The following is a 17,096-nucleotide window of genomic DNA, read 5'->3' on the forward strand; positions in this document are numbered from 1 at the left end:
ATCAACAAGGTCCGCGTCAGGTGTTGAGGAACCAGGGCACCCTGACGAAAAGTGGGCTACTGGAACAAGAAGGCATCGGTGGGCAAGGGACGAAAACAGGGCGTTGTTGGAATGCTACTACGCAAGTAACCCCGGCGGAAGGGGCTACATGAATACGGAGCACTAGGTGCGGTGACTCCCAAGCTAGGCGAGTGGCTCCAGCAGATCCCGGGAATAACATCGGAGATCTCTGTCCAGAAGAGCGCAGTCCTGGGAACAGCTAAGATACTGCGCAGGACCCTCAAGCTCCCAGGCCTCTGGTAGAGGACCCGAGCTTGAAGGATAAACCGCCCGCAGGGGCGTGCTGGGTGTTTTTATATATATATATATATATATATATATATCTACAGGCCTTTGGAGCCGAGGATCGCAAGTTTCATTCTCGCCTGGGATGTCTGTATCCAGTAAGGGTCCTGAGGCTAGACCCCCTATGCTAAGTGAGCCTACTGCAGACATGAGCGAGACAGATTTTTTTTTATAGATATATATAACATATCAGAGGGGCTTTTAATAAGATATATATATAAAAAAAACCCTCTTTACATCTGCTAATGAAAGTGAAAATGAATGAAAATAAAATGCTAGAGAAAGGGCTGTGTGGAGAGCTGTTATAAATGCATGATCTGTTGATCTGTTAGAGTTTAAGTTGAGTTTAAACTACATACATCTTATGTAATACTCAATACAAATACACTATGAACACCTTCATCTTGTTGAATTTAATATGCTGTGTGTATTATATTCTGACAAGATGAAATGTAAATGTAACTGATTTTGTTCAATAATGAGTTTGAGTGGGTTTTATTTCTTTTATGTCATTTTTGATTTCGTTGTTAGTTATTATTTTGTTTTGTTTATGACTTTGAATAAATAAAGTTTGGAGGAAAAAACACCAGTGGTTGTTATCCTGCTGGGATTTGTGGTTCATTAAATACTTGGTGTTGATTTTTAAATTCACTTCTGGAACCTTATGAAGTGGAGTCAGCTTTGGATACCATGGGAACCATTGGTGCATCTCTCAGAGTTCAGTGAAGGCAAGCATTAAGCAGGACCAAAACAAATGTCCCTCACATGCCAAGGGTAAGAAAAAAACTGGTGGTCAGTGGTAGTTTTAGTAAATCAAAGGACATTCAGTGTTTTTTTTTCCTTTTAATTGTGTTATTTTCAATTGAATTCATGTTTCAGGTCCAGTTTATCTTTAAAACTAGGCACAAACACGAGACGAAATGTCTGTAAATTTGTAGTATCTAACTTGATTATCTTTCTTATTGCTACTTTAAAGTATTTAATCATATTTTCAAGCTAAATTTTAAAGGTACATATGTTGTTTTTCATTTATGTGCTTGGATGAGAAGTCTTAACATCATTGTTGTTTTTAAGGCAGTATTTGGATAATTTTTCTCTAAACTTATTATCTTTATGTTTGTCAGAGCTGATTCACTGAGTAACACCAGCAGCCAAATGCTCACAGTGGCAGAGGTAAGTCACTTTAACGTGACACATTAGATAAGGAAGAGACATGGCATTCCAAGTGTAACCCACCTAAAATTGCCTCATGAAAATTAACTGCTGATCCCGAGGAATGCCAGGTAGGTGGCACTATGAGATTATGTAGTGCTTGTGAATTTAAATAGCGAAGGAAAACGACGTTAAGGCTGTATCCCAATTCGGGGTCTGCAGCTTTAAAGTACGCAGCCTTAACGGTCCTCAAGGTCCGCGTACTCAAAGACCGTTAAGGCCGGAAGTGCGAGGCTTGGAAACGTTTCATACAGCTTTGTTTGACAGAAATGAAGGAGAACATATTTTGTACATTTGTTTCTACATGAGCTCTGTGTGATTTGATAAGAATCTGAGGCTGAGACCACAGGACTGTACAAACATGATTGTTGGGCTTCATTTCTGTACTGAACAGTCATTTTAAGATTAGCTAGTAAATAACAATTAGATAGTGTTGTTCATGAGACTAAAATCATCTCACTTTGGTAATGTAACTATAATATGGCCAATATTATAGTTATTATATTAATCATTATTAGTTATTACAGCAGTGAGTTTGAACTCTGTGTCAAATACTGAGCTTCAGTAAAGATTCAAGTTGCAGTTATTTATTTATATCACCTTAAATCTTCACTCAAAGACAAGTATCTGTTACAGTGTATATATAGATGTATCATACATAAGAGACAAATGTTGTTCTTTTAATGTGTTGGCATTACTAAATTTGGCTCAGTGCTTACATATATGTGTAAAAAGAAAATGTACGAGCTGTGATAACTGTTTCTGATAGAATGAAGAGTAGACTTTGCTGCTCTTAACTTTTTACTGTCCACTTTCTGCTGTGAACAAACAAATTTCCTATGTGTGGGACTAATAAAGGTTTATCTTATCTTATCTTATGTGAAGGTGAAAGGTAAACTTCACAGTGACATAAAAATGTTCCCAAAGGGGCCAGGGGAACAGTTAATTTAGCATTTTTGGCATTACAGGTACAGCCAGGATATATTTTTACTTACCTTTCACTAAAATTGCAGTTTCCTTGCTGACTCCAATTATGGAATCAGATGGGGAAGCACAGAGTTTCCGTTGTTGAATAGTGGGTTTGTGTTTGCATTTGGTGACGTGTGAACAGGATTACTTTGCTTACTTGTAAATAGCCTGTTTAAGTTACATATAAATGGGTAAAAAACATGTATAATTAATATGCAAAATATTGTTGGGGTAATGAGCATGCTGACTGCATCAAAACATCTTCTGACTACAAACACGTTTTTCATCCCTCACCTGGCGGGAGGAGTTTATGAAAGAAGGACACAACAACTCTTCAGTAATTTCCCATTTCCACTTTTTCACAACACCTCAGTCTTTGTAAGGAGGAAGTCTATCAGATCAAATGGTTGTAGATTGTTGTTACTCTGTCCATCTCTTCTTTCTCTTTATATACAGACCGGGAAAATGCAAAGAAGACCTCACCATAAGAAGGGGGTAGATTCAACTGAAGAACAGCTGGATCTGCGCACAAAAGTTCACACCAAACGATACCTCTGTGAGCAGTGTGGGAAAATGTTCAAAACACTATTAAGTTTGAAGGTCCATCAGCGTCTGCACACTGGACAAAAACCCTATTCTTGTGATCAGTGTGGCCAGAGCTTTGCCCAGTTAGTTCATCTTCAGGTGCATCAGTTTGGGCACAGTGGAAAAAAACCATTCCTCTGTGAAGAGTGTGGAAAGACCTTCACTCACCGAAGTCCTTTGAAAAGACACCAATACACCCACACGGGAGAAAAACCATTCCCCTGTGATGAGTGTGGAAAAAGGTTCTCTCACTTAGGGAACTTGAAAATGCACCAGCGTATTCACACAGGAGAAAAACCATTCCCCTGTAATAACTGTGGAAAACGCTTCGTCCAAGCAATTCATTTACAGAAACACAAGTGCATGCCACAGGTGTAGGAAGCATCCTGCCCTACATCGGCACTTCCACAAATGTTTATCAACCCATTAAAATAATTTGCAAGCATATTAACATGTTGTCATTCTAATTTCATTTTCAAATGAAAGCCAATGACAGGGAGATATTTTCTTTCTTTTCTAAGTGCATGTCTCATGTGTCTTAGTTATTGCTTCTTTTGATAGAGTTTTCAGATGCACTGATCAAAGCTTCACTCTCTGCAACTTGGCAGAATTGTGAGGATTTTGTTTGACTAGAGGATTTTGTGCTGCAATTCTGGATGAGGTGCTGACAAATTAATTATCAGACAACTAACTGAACCAAATGTTTACATTTTCCCCTTGCACTGTCTCTGCTCTGCTCCAAATGAAGATGCTCTAATTCTTTTTTTTTTCATTAAACCTGACTCGAGTCAACACTCACAGCCTGATAACTGGCTTTTCAAGCTCTGAAGTTTGGTGTTGCAGATCTCTCGGCACACCTCAGCCTGGGAGAAAAGATTTGCATTCCTCAGGTGAAACCATGCGTGTTTATTGTAGTAACACCTAATTTTCTGCTGAAGGATGGCCTCAAGAAGTGCAAAGGTCTTAAAACTGTACCAGTGGAATTAGTGTGTTACAGGTGCCAGATATCCTTACAGCTGTTTCTGTTCAGACGTTTACTGTAAGCCACGAACGTCCCAAACCACAAACATGGATGCCTAAATATGATTGAAGATTGTGCTCGTACATGAAAGCATACTCTCTGAATATTACAACATCAATCTCATAACTGCCATGGAAACAACACAGGGGCTATTATTCGTATGATTACCGAGCTGGAGCAGATCGGTGGATGCTTAGATGAATGGGCAAGTAGAAGGATGCATGGTGTATTATATGTCTAGTGGGTATGTGTTAACAGATGGGATTGCAAAGCTTAGATGAGTCCCTTGAATTGGTTTGTCATAATATCGATAGCTGAGGATAGGCACAGTGATGCTGTTTATTGATTGGTTTTGGCTAGATCAGGGGTCGGCAACCTTTCTATCTGTTAAGAAATATACTCTAAAACACTTCTTCAGTAAAGACTCAGAGAAGAGAAACACACAGAACTTCTTGCTAGCAAGGGCAGTCTCCAGAACAGACTCGCACTGAGAAACTGCCCCGGTCTTTATTTATATGCTTCAGTGGGCGTTTGTTCCATACATTGAAATGTGGAGCTGTACGTGTGTGTGGTGTGTGTAGTGTGTGTGGTGGGTCAGAGTGTGACCCCATAAATGACTTCCCTACACCTGCTGGTCTCGAAGTCCAGCAGTTCATCAAACCAAAAGGCACTTAGACTAAGACAGATATAGCTACGTTAATTCTACCGTAAAACAATAAGACAAGGTACGACCTCTCCCATACTCCTAGGATGTGGGTGTGAACACCCTGGAATGTTACAGACATTCTTTCAATATGCCACCAACTATATACTTCTAAACACAAATGATTACATGCAGTATTCTACCATATGCAAACTTATATCATTAAAAGATTATACTGACTACTAAGTACAATTTTCCTATTGACACTATCTAAAAGCCATCTAAAATTTTCTCAGAAGTCAATGTGCCATATGATGTATTAGCAATAAATTTAATAATGCTTTATATTAACAGTCACACACTATATAAAACAACTTTATAGAACTATATTTGTTCGTAGATGTTGGTGTTACACCCCTGAAAACAGGGGGGAAAGAATTACGAGAGTGATTATGACTTGCGTCTCTCATGCAGTAGTTTATTGCAGTGAGGAGAACGCGCGAAAGCCCTCTAGTGGAGAATAGAGACACTACTAATCGATCCCAGAAAAGGCTTACTAGCCAATCACTGATGTATAGATTGTAGTTCTCTTAAGTAACATGAAAGCAATTAATATAACATGAAAAATAATAAACTCTTAACCATTTTCTTACCATATTTACATTATTTTCGTCCTCATATCAACTGATATGAATTTGTATTAACTGAACAGCATATGCAGTAGTCCTTCAACCTGTCACACTTGCAGCTATCAGCGAATAGTTATCAGCTATTTTGAAACAAAAAAAATACACTTTTTATCCATAACAAGAAATCTATAACAGCAAATGAACTGTACAGCAGAAAATGCAAATGCTATTTATGGTCTCCTCACAATAATGATAAGAAAAATAAACTGGGCCAATATGGCATGTTGGTTAATACAGAGATACACATGTTAATGTGATCTCTGGTCTCCCACTCAGAGACACAGGTCTCCGAGTGTCCAGCATTCAGACGGCTGCCTAAGGACACTCTTCATGTGAGAGAAAATCTGCTCACACAGATATGTAGAGCCAAATACTGTCAATGAGGCCTCTGCAATGTTCTAAAGACAGTTAAGCTTGTCAGGTAGTGATGTCCAGCAGGTGAAAATGCAGCTCCATGAACACACACAGCTGTGGATTCCAGCTGCGTTCGTAGTTCTGCAAACTTCGACCCCCACAGAGTCGAGCTCTTTAGTTCAATCAGCTGCATTTGGATGTCCTCTGTGTCCAGCCAGTTAATGCGGGACAAATCCAGCTGCTCATTAAAGCTTTCTGATGAGAGCATGAGGGTGGGAATGGATGTTTGTGTCTGTGTGTGCCTGTATGTCTGTGTCTATATGTCAGGTTGGGTATCAGACGCCACCTCTCTGGGGACACCTCAGGCCCTCCAAGGTTTGGAGGCCTATCTCCACCCACCACCACTTCCCCTGCCGGTGGCGGACTCCCTCAGGTGTCGGTGTGTTGGTGGTTCTTTGTGTCTGGGGGTGGGCGTCCGGGTACACACCGGCTCACTCCTTGGCGGCCGCTTGTCGGGGCCTGGGGCCTGGGGCTCGCTCGGGCCCCTTTGGAGGTGGGGTGCCCCCGGCCTCTCGGCCTGGGGCTCGGTCACTCAGGCGCAGCTGGGGGCCGGCGGAGCTCACGGGCGCGTCACTGCAACTCCCCCTGACTTCTGCTCCGCGGCTGCTGGGCGAGCCCTCATCTGGGACTCTCCTCAGCTCTTACTGGAACAGTGGCGCGGCTGCCCCTCTGTTGGTCTTCCATGGTCTCTTGTGTTCTGGGGGCCTCTGGATGTCTGGAGTTTTGATCTCCTCCATACCCGCTTCACACCCTGGAGGACGGGGCTGTGGCCCCCCCACACTCCCTAGCAGATCATTACATGGAGAAACCTTTGGAATGCAAGCATGCTGATCCACACAGGTATGCACACATGGGTATTCACAGACGCGGACTAAAGCTTTCTTGGCTGCTACCTCAAAGCACACTGTGCGCTGTCTATCTTGCGTGCTGCACAATATCGTTTATTATTTAGTAAATATTGATATCTATGGCTAGCTAGTTTATTGTGATGGTGCTTTGTTTTCTCTATTATTATGTTGCTCTTTGTTGTTTGCTGTCTCCTCTGTTTGTTTGTTTGTTTGTTTTTTTTTTTTCTCCATACAGGTGACCCAGGAGTTCTTTTTTTTTTTTTTTTTTTTTCTCTCTCTTCCCCCCCCCTTCTCACCGTTGGTTTTCTTTCTTTCTCTCCCCCTCTTTCTCTCATTCATTCCCCCTGTCCTATTTATTAAAAAAAAAAAAAAAAAAAAAAAATGACAAAGGATGAACTGAAGCTCTGCCATCACGTAATGTCGCATACTGCTGTTTCTGATGTCATTTAAAAGAAAAAAAAAAAAAAAGCTTTCTGATGTGATTTGAGAAGAAAACATTGGTCCATACACCTGAAAGTCCCGAAAACACATTTTGAATTCTGTCTCGAGTCTACAGATGTATCCGTGTATTTCCGTGGTGCTGATGCTGCACTGAGCTGAAAGCTCCTGAAGCATTTGAAGTGTCAGAATGTGGAAATTTCAACATTGCTTGAAAAAACTGCCAGCTAGCAACGTCCCTCTTATTTTTAACCAATTACAAGTTGAATCTGGTAGTTGGGCTTGTTAGCTAAGATACTGTCATTAAGAAGCGGCACAACTAATGTGTCTATGCGAGCTAATTTGCGATGTGCACCGCTGGCCCGGCCATTTATTTTTTAATGCACCTTCTCAGATTACTTCACTGCGTGTCGTGCCCAGGGCTGGACTGGGACAAAAAAAATCGGCCCTGGCATTTTGACTAGAGACCGGCCCACCAGGTATTAAAGCTATAAAGCCTTTGAATGAAAACAAACGCTGTTGTGACAGTGATGTACAGTCTTGTTGGTATATGTATGATATCTATACATTTTACATTAGATAAAAACTGCGATTTGATTATCTTAAGATAATTATTTATTAAAAGCTAGACATTTTAAATGAGAATAAGAAAAAAAAGTATTTCTTTGTGCCCCCCTTTCCCTGACAGAGCTTCCCAAAGTGTGGGGACCGCCCCCTGGGGGGGGGGGGGGGGGGGGGGGGGGGGCGCAGAGCCATGGCAGGGGGGGCGCGGTATGAAAAGGAAAAAGCAAAAACAAAGAAACAATGCTTGTACACTGCTAGCACGGGGTGCCCACACAAACGCAAATCAGGAGATGAAGCATCGCTGAATATGTTTCCAAACCAACTTCATTCTAAGCCAAAGACTAGAAAGCATATCTTCCCTTTGGCTTCACCTGCACAAGTGCCAAGGTAGGTCTCCCCTGCTTAATTGGTTTTACCTTCGTCGTGAGCACGCGCTGGGCTCTCCAAATTATGGACAAACAGTATCCCACATTCTTGATTTTTAGTTCACAAACACTTCTTGTAATGACTAACTACTCCTGACATTTTGGAGATGTTAGCTCTTTATACAGTAAAGTTACAGTGGGATAGTCAGATTAACAGTAACAGTATTTTGTCATTCTGTCTGCCATTCTATCTGCCATTCTGCAATTCATCTCATGTAAACAATAACGTACCGCACAGCGTGACGTGAAAAAAGGCACATACCTTTGACGTTGAGTGACGAACTCTGTATTCCTCGTCCACACGTAAACGCAAAAAAGGAGTTTAAAAAAAAATCTCCGTTTTAGGTGATTCCAAATGCCATTTAGGTGTGGACGAAACAGCTGCATTTTCAAAAATACCTGTATAGGTGTTGTTTGTCGTTCAATAATGACTCAGGGTTCGTGAATATCATCGAGCATCATTTACTTCGAAACAAAGCAACCATTACACGTTAGTCATTCCATTCCCGGGGGCGGGTTCCCTCCTCTTGCTTCCCGTCTCACTGCGTGCATGCGCAGCATACTAATACGGAACAGGTATATTAAAGCAGCATTAATGAACAACATTGGTCAGATGTTCTACATCCCCTCTCTTTAGCTTATGGCTGTATAAACTGCTAACAACACCTTTAGCAATAACACGTTAACAACATGTCCATATCATAACATTCTAGCCTAAACATTAACAAATTACTTCACACCTTGAACTGTGTCATTGGTAAGGACACGGAGAGCATTTAACTTTGCTGACATCACATCACTTGTACTGTCCACTTTTTTTTTTCTTTTTTGTGTTACTGTCCATCTCTAATGCCTTAGTGTTCATACTTGGGGTTTGGTTTGCAGACCCTCCCAGATCGTGTGATGTAAGCATCACGTGCCGGGCGACAGGGGGACTGGACTGGGGCTTGTGTGAAGTGTTGCGTGTGGCTATGTGTTTGTTCGTCGGTTTGTGTCACGGGTTCTTGGATGTGCTGTGGGGAGTCAGTGGTAGGTGGTTGGGCTGCGGTGTAATCATCACGGGAATCTCCGTGTGGTGGTGGCGGTTCAGAGACTGGGAGGATATGTCTGCGGTTTCGCCTGTACTCTCCAGCTCCTGACTGGACGATGTACGATCTGGGCTCTTCGCGGGCTTCCTTGATGGTTCCTAAGGAGTCATGTCCTTGACGCGTTTGCATCCGCACAACCTCACCTGGCATGAGGGGGCGGAGGGGTCTGCTGGACTTGTCATAGTATCTCTTTTGTGCCTGGCGCTTGTGAAGTAGGTTTGTTTTAACTGTTCTGTTGCTTTTGGGGCTGGGAACGAGCAGACGTCTACACACGGGTAGGGTCGTGCGCGTCTGTCTTGACATCAGCCTTTCAGCTGGGGAACCTAATGTGTTGTCTCGTGGCACGTTGCGGAGATTGAGTAGGTTAAGGAAGACATCCGTTCCATCTCTCTTTGATCTTTCCATCAACTGCTTTGCACTGCGAACCGCACGTTCAGCCAATCCATTGGCCTGCGGGTATTCTGGGCTACTTGTCACATGAACAAAGTCCCATGCTGAAGCAAAGTCTGCAAAGCGTTGGCTGGTGAACTGAGTGCCGTTTTCTGATATTACTTTGTGCGGGCTGCCATGGACAGAAAAGTGTCTTTTGAGCTTTGTGATGACAGTGTTGGCGGTTAGGTCTGGAAGCAGGTCTACTTCGAACCAACCTGAGTAAGAGTCGACTACAACCAGGTGATGTTGTCCGTTCCACTCGAAGATGTCGGTGGCGACGGTTGACCAGGGTAGGTCCGGCACTGGATGTAGCTTTAACGGCTCTTTCTGTTGATGTGGCCTTGTGCTGTTGCACACTGGACACGCAGCTGTTTCTTGCTCAATATCTGCTGTCATTGTGGGCCAAAACACAATGCCACGGGCCCTGCGTTTAGTAGCTTCCATGCCTGGGTGCCCTCTGTGGAGGATGACGATATAATCTTTTTGCAAAGATTTAGGAATCACTGTTTTCAGCCCTTTCATGACAATGCCATCTTCTAGAGTGAGTTCGTCTCGATATGGGTGGTATTGACGAAGTTCTGTGGGCAGCTGAGTTTGTCTGCAAGGCCATCCTCTCATTATGACAGTGCTCAGTTTCTGTAGCTCTGGATCTGAGGCAGTATGTTCCTTTAGCTGCATCAGCCTGTAAGAAGAGATTTGCTGGATCGACATGATCTCGTAGTCAGCTGTTTCATCACTGTTCTGATCCGTCGAGGTTGTGGGAGCACGGGATAAAGTGTCGGCGAGGTACATCTGCGAGCCTTTTTTGTACACTATCTGAAAGTTGTACTTTTGCAGCCTAAGCATCATGCGTTGCAGTCTGGCTGGAGCTGAATGTATTGGCTTGTTCAAGATAGTGACTAATGGCTGATGATCGGTTTCAATTTGGATTTGTTTCCCATAGATGTAATCATTAAACTTGGAACAACCAAATACGACTGCAAGAAGCTCCTTCTCAATCTGCGCATAGCGCGTTTCTGTCTGTGTCAGAGTACGAGATGAGTAGGCAATCGGGGCGCCTTCTTGGAGGCATGCAGCCCCGAGTCCATGCTGCGATGCGTCACACGTTAGCGTGACGGGTTTCTTTACGTCGTAATATCTGAGGGTAGGAGGACTGATCAGGCTTCGTTTTAAAGCATGGAATGCATCTTGATGCTGCTTGAGCCAACACCACTGTACGTCTTTGCACGTTAGCTCCCGAAGTGGGGCTGAAAGCTCGCTGAAATTAGGAATGAACTTTCCTAGGTAATTAATCATCCCTAAGAAGCGTTGGAGAGCTGTGACGTTTTCAGGTGTGGGCATCTCTTCAATTGATTTGGTCTTTGCTGGGTCAGGCTTCAAGCCCTCGCTTGTGAAGACGTGGCCAACGTAGCAGGCTTCTTTGAGACTGAATTTGCACTTCAGGGGGTTAAGTCTCAGCTTGACTTCCCTTGCACGGTCGAGTACTTTTCTGAGATTGTGTTCATGCTCTTTCATATCTCTTCCACCGATGAGTATGTCATCGACAATGATAGCACAGGGGTATCCAGCAAAGATCTGCTCCATTGCACGCTGGAACACCTCACTGGCTGAGTTTATTCCATATGGCATGAAAGCGGAATCTGCCAAACGGTGAGCTGAAAGTTGTGAGCATGGATGATTGGTGGTCAAGTGTTATCTGCCAAAAGGAGCATTTCCACTTCCTTAGTCACATGGTGGACTTCTTTGTTTAGTGTGATTAATTGTAAGTGAAGTGAGTCTGGTAAGCCAAGTAGGGGTTGTACGTCTCGTTTCACTATGAAGAACTGCAGAGGGTAGTCCTTGCCTGCAGAGTGGCATGAGAGTGTTGCTGTGCCAGCTGTTTGAATTTCCTCTCCCCCATATGCCACCAGTTTAGTGTTTCGTGATGGCATGAGTTTTTCATCATGTCTCAGTTGTTCAAAAAGGTTAGCTGGCATGACATTACATTTGGCGCCAGTGTCCACTTTGAGCTCTAAGGGTTTTCCATTAATATGCACCGTGGTGAAAATGTCATTCTTGTATGGAAAGCAGGGATTTATAGTGTCTATGTCAATTCCATTCACATAGAACATTTCTTCATCGCTGCCGTGCGCCTGCATTTCAATGTGATTTACGGGTCTCTTTTTGAATTGCCGTGTTTGTGATGACTTGCAGCATTTCTGGAAATGATTCCATTTTTGGCACTTATGGCATTGCTGGCCATATGCTGGGCATTTGTCCCTTTTTGCCTCATGGCAAGGGGGGGCGCAGTTGTTACAGTTTGTGATTGCGTGAGCGAGCCTATGTTCTGGATGCGTTGCACGCCGTTCATTGCCTGTCTTTGTCTTGACTTTGTGTGGATTCTTTTTCTTTATTGTGTGATGCAAAGTGTCGACCTTTGCCGCCATTTGCTTTGGAGCCGCTAGAGCTTTCGTATGTCGATCTGTCTGCTCGAATATCTGGCACATTTCAATTGCTTTACTCAAAGTTAAGTCGCTGTCGCGCAGCAATTGCTTTCTCATGCTGTCGCTGTTTATGCCACAAACGAGTCTATCTCTGATGAGCTCGTCTTTAAGCTGGCCAAATTTACAACTGCCTGCCTTATTTTTTAAGTCACTCACATAAGACTCAATTGTTTCATCTGGCCGTTGGTTTCTGGTGTTAAACTTGTGCCTTTCCATTGTTATGTTTGTTTGGGGATTACAGAGTTCACGAAATTTGCGCTTTAGGCATTCCGGGTCTTCTCTCGATTCTGCTTCGGTCACCAGTCGTCTGTGTTCTCCTTCCCCCGCGTGCACAGCGGGTGCATAAACGAATGCGCGCTCCCGCTCGATGGCTTCAGAGCCGGCTAGGTTTAGCAGGATGAACGCTCTGGTCCGAGGATCCTTATCAGAATGAGCAGCGGCTATAAATATGTCGTATTCCTGCTCGAATATACGCCACTTCTCGGCGATGTTTCCACAAAACACCAATGGGTCTGGTCTACGGAATCCGTCCGACATGGTCGTTGACGTTTAATAGCCTCTTGCTACGATAGCCTAGCAACGCTAGCTGGTTACTTGCTTGCTTCGTCCGTAAAGTGCTGGGAAAACTTTAGTCTTACCACTCCGTCGGCAGTGCTGGAGTAGATGACCGAACCACAACTTCTGACACCATGTTTGTCGTTCAATAATGACTCAGGGTTCGTGAATATCATCGAGCATCATTTACTTCGAAACAAAGCAACCATTACACGTTAGTCATTCCATTCCCGGGGGCGGGTTCCCTCCTCTTGCTTCCCATCTCACTGCGTGCATGCGCAGCATACTAATACGGAACAGGTATATTAAAGCAGCATTAATGAACAACATTGGTCAGATGTTCTACAGGTGTGGACCTAGCGTAAAAGTGTTGGTAGTTTATTTTCTTACTACCTGTAATTTATTGCAGATTACTTGTATTTGCTTAATTGTTTACTAAATGTTTGCGGTGTGAAATAAACCGCAATGGAGCAAAATATGGGTGTGTGTGGTTGGAGGATGTGTTCGTGCGTGCGTGAGCGCGCAAGGGGGGGCGCGAACATTTTTCTTGTAAAACAAATGGGGGCCTAGCAAAAAAAGTTTGGGAACCACTGGTTTATTTGATGTAAAACTTCAGTGCATGGTCGCAGGGATCAGCTGACAAAAATTCCTGTTAAGGCTGGTTAGTTATTTAATGGTTTCGGCTTAGTTTATTTTATCTAAATCTTCAGTGCACTGAAGTTGCAGTTGCAGTTGAAGTTTTAGATCAAATAAACTAAGCTGAAACCATTAAATAACTAACCAGCCTGTGCCTGCGATCTGTGTCAGCTGATACCTGCGACCGTGCACTGAAGTTTTAGATAAACTAAGCTGAAACCATTAAATAACTAACCAGCCTGTGCCGGAGATCTGTGTCAGCTGATACCTGCGACCGTGCACTGAAGTTTTAGATAAACTAAGCTGAAACCATTAAATAACTAACCAACCTGTGCCAGCGATCTGTGTCAGCTGATCCCTGCGACCGTGCACTGAAGTTTTAGATGAACTAAGCTGAAACCATTAAATAACTAACCAGCCTGTGCCAGCGATCTGTGTCAGCTGATCCCTGTGACCGTGCACAGAAGTTTTAGATAAACTAAGCTGAAACCATTAAATAACTTACCAGCCTGTGCCAGGGATCTGTGTCAGCTGATCCCTGCAACCGTGCACTGAAGTTTTAGATAAACTAAGCTGAAACCATTAAATAACTAACCAGCCTGTGCCAGAGATCTGTGTCAGCCGATCCCTGTGACCGTGAACTGAAGTTTTAGATCAAATAAACTAAGCTGAAACCAGTAAATAACTAACCAGTCTGTGCCAGGGATCTGTGTCAGCTGATCCCTGCAACCGTGCACTGAAGTCTTAGATCAAATAAACTAAGCCGAAACCATTAAATAACTAACCAGCCTGTGCCAGCGATCTGTGTCAGCTGATCCCTGCGACCGTGCACAAAAGTTTTAGACAAAATAAACTAAGCTGAAACCATTAAATAACTAAATAGCCTGTACCAGCAATCTGTGTCAGCCGATCCCTGTGACCGTGAACTGAAGTTTTACAGAAAATAAACTAAGTTGAAACCATTAAATAACTAACCAGCCTGTGCCAGGGATCTGTGTCAGCGGATCCCTGCGACCGTGCACTGAAGTTTTAGAGAAAATAAACTTAGCTGAAACCATTAAATAACTAACCAGCCTGTGCCAGGGATCTGTGTCAGCTGATCCCTGCAACTGTGCACTGAAGTTTTAGATAAACTAAGCTGAAACAACTAAATAACTAACCAGCCTGTGCCAGCGATCTGTTTCAGCTGATCCCTGCAACCGTGCACTGAAGTTTTAGAGAAAATTAACTAAGTTGAAACCATTAAATAACTAACCAGCCTGTACCAGCGATCTGTGTCAGCTGATCCCTGCAACCGTGCACTGAAGATTTAGATAAATTAAACTAAGCTGAAACCATTAAATAACTAACAAGCCTGTGCCAGCGATCTGTGTCAGCTGATCCCTGCGAACGTGGACTGAAGTTTTAGATCAAATAAACAAAGCTGAAACCATTAAATAACTAACCAGCGATCTGTGTCAGCGGATCCCTGCGACCGTGCACTGAAGTTTTAGATAAACTAAGTTGAAACCATTAAATAACTAACCAGCCTATTCCAGGGATCTGTGTCAGCTGATCCCTGCAACCGTGCACTGAAGTTTTATAGAAAATAAACTAAGTTAAAACCATTAAATAACTAACCAGCCTGTGCCAGGGATCTGTGTCAGCTGATCCCTGCAACCGTGCACTGAAGTCTTAGATCAAATAAACTAAGGTGAAACTATTAAATAACTAAGCTGAAACCATTAAATAACTAACCAGCCTGTGCCAGCGATCTGTGTCAGCTGATCCCTGCAACCGTGCACTGAAGTTTTAGATCAAATAAACTAAGCTGAAACCATTAAATAACTAACCAGCCTGTGCCAGCGATCTGTGTCAGCTGATCCCTGCGAACGTGGACTGAAGTTTTAGATCAAATAAACTAAGCTGAAACCATTAAATAACTAACCAGCCTGTGCCAGCGATCTGTTTCAGCTGATCTTTGCGAACGTGCACTGAAGTTTTAGAGAAAATAAACTTAGTTGAAACCATTAAATAACTAACCAGCCTGTGCCAGGGATCTGTGTCAGCTGATCCCTGCAACTGTGCACTGAAGTTTCAGATAAACTAAGCTGAAACAATTAAATAACTAACCAGCCTGTGCCAGCGATCTGTTTCAGCTGATCCCTGCAACCGTGCACTGAAGTCTTAGATCAAATAAACTAAGCTGAAACAATTAAATAACTAACCAGCCTGTGCCAGCGATCTGTGTCAGCTGATCCCTGCAACCGTGCACTGAAGTCTTAGATCAAATAAACTAAGGTGAAACTATTAAATAACTAAGCTGAAACCATTAAATAACTAACCAGCCTGTGCCAGCGATCTGTGTCAGCTGATCCCTGCAACCGTGCACTGAAGATTTAGATAATTTACTCTAAGGTGAAACCATTAAATAACTAACCAGCGATCTGTGTCAGCGGATCCCTGCGACCGTGCACTGAAGTTTTAGATAAACTAAGTTGAAACCATTAAATAACTAACCAGCCTGTGCCAGAGATCTGTGTCAGCCGATCCCTGTGACCGTGAACTGAAGTTTTAGATCAAATAAACTAAGCTGAAACCAGTAAATAACTAACCAGTCTGTGCCAGGGATCTGTGTCAGCTGATCCCTGCAACCGTGCACAAAAGTTTTAGACAAAATAAACTAAGCTGAAACCATTAAATAACTAAATAGCCTGTACCAGCAATCTGTGTCAACTGATCCCTGCAACCGTGCACTGAATTTTTAGAGAAAATAAACTAAGTTGAAACCATTAAATAACTAACCAGCCTGTGCCAGGGATCTGTGTTAGTTGATCCCTGCGACCGTGCACTGAAGTTTTAGATCAAATAAATTAAGCTGAAACCATTAAATAACTAACCAGCCTGTGCCAGCGCTCTGTGTCAACTGATCCCTGCAACCGTGCACTGAATTTTTAGAGAAAATAAACTAAGTTGAAACCATTAAATAACTAACCAGCCTGTGCCAGGGATCTGTGTCAGCTGATCCCTGCAACCGTGCACTGAAGTTTTAGATCAAATAAACTAAGCTGAAACCATTAAATAACCAACCAGGCCGTGCCAGGGATCTGTGTCAGCTGATCCCTGCGAACGTGAACTGAAGTCTTAGATCAAATAAACTAAGCTGAAACCATTAAATAACTAAACAGCCTGTGCCAGCGATCTGTGTCAGCGGATCCCTGCGACCGTGCACTGAAGTTTTAGATAAAATAAACTAAGTTGAAACCATTAAATAACTAACCAGCCTGTGCAAGGGATCTGTGTCAGCTGATCCCTGCAACCGTGCACTGAAGTTTTAGATAAACTTGGTTGAAACCATTAAATAACTAACCAGCCTGTGCCAGCGATCTGTGTCAGCTGATCCCTGCAACCGTGCACTGAAGTTTTAGATAAAATAAACCAAACCGAAACCATTAAATAACTAACCAGCATGTGCCAGCGATCTGTGTCAGCTGATTCCTGCAACCGTGCACTGAAGTTTTAGATAAACTAAGCTGAAACCATTAAATAACTAACCAGCCTGTGCCAGCGATCTGTGTCAGCTGATCCCTGCAACCGTGCACTGAAGTTTTAGATAAAATAAACCAAACCGAAACCATTAAATAACTAACCAGCATGTGCCAGCGATCTGTGTCAGCTGATTCCTGCAACCGTGCAGTGAAGTTTTAGATAAACTAAGCTGAAACCATTAAATAACTAACCAGCCTGTGCCAGCGATCTGTTTCAGCTGA

At 43.1% G+C, this 17,096-nt stretch overlaps 1 protein-coding gene across 1 annotated transcript in view; it reads left to right on the top strand.

The window, feature by feature from the left end:
• The first annotated feature begins 2,991 nt into the window (after window positions 1-2,991).
• Window positions 2,992-17,096, top strand: part of LOC146636946 (uncharacterized) — a 306,161-nt gene continuing 292,056 nt past the window's right edge. The window contains exons 1-2 of the mRNA XM_085350405.1: window positions 2,992-3,441; window positions 10,517-10,530. Coding sequence (XP_085206531.1) covers window positions 2,992-3,441; window positions 10,517-10,530 — 464 coding nt within the window. The remainder of the gene's footprint in view (window positions 3,442-10,516; window positions 10,531-17,096) is intronic.

Source organism: Diplotaxodon limnothrissa, linkage group LG3, assembly GCF_057381915.1.
Source record: "Diplotaxodon limnothrissa isolate DT_005_m linkage group LG3, D_limnothrissa_male_GT1.1, whole genome shotgun sequence".
Lineage (NCBI taxonomy): Eukaryota > Metazoa > Chordata > Actinopteri > Cichliformes > Cichlidae > Diplotaxodon > Diplotaxodon limnothrissa.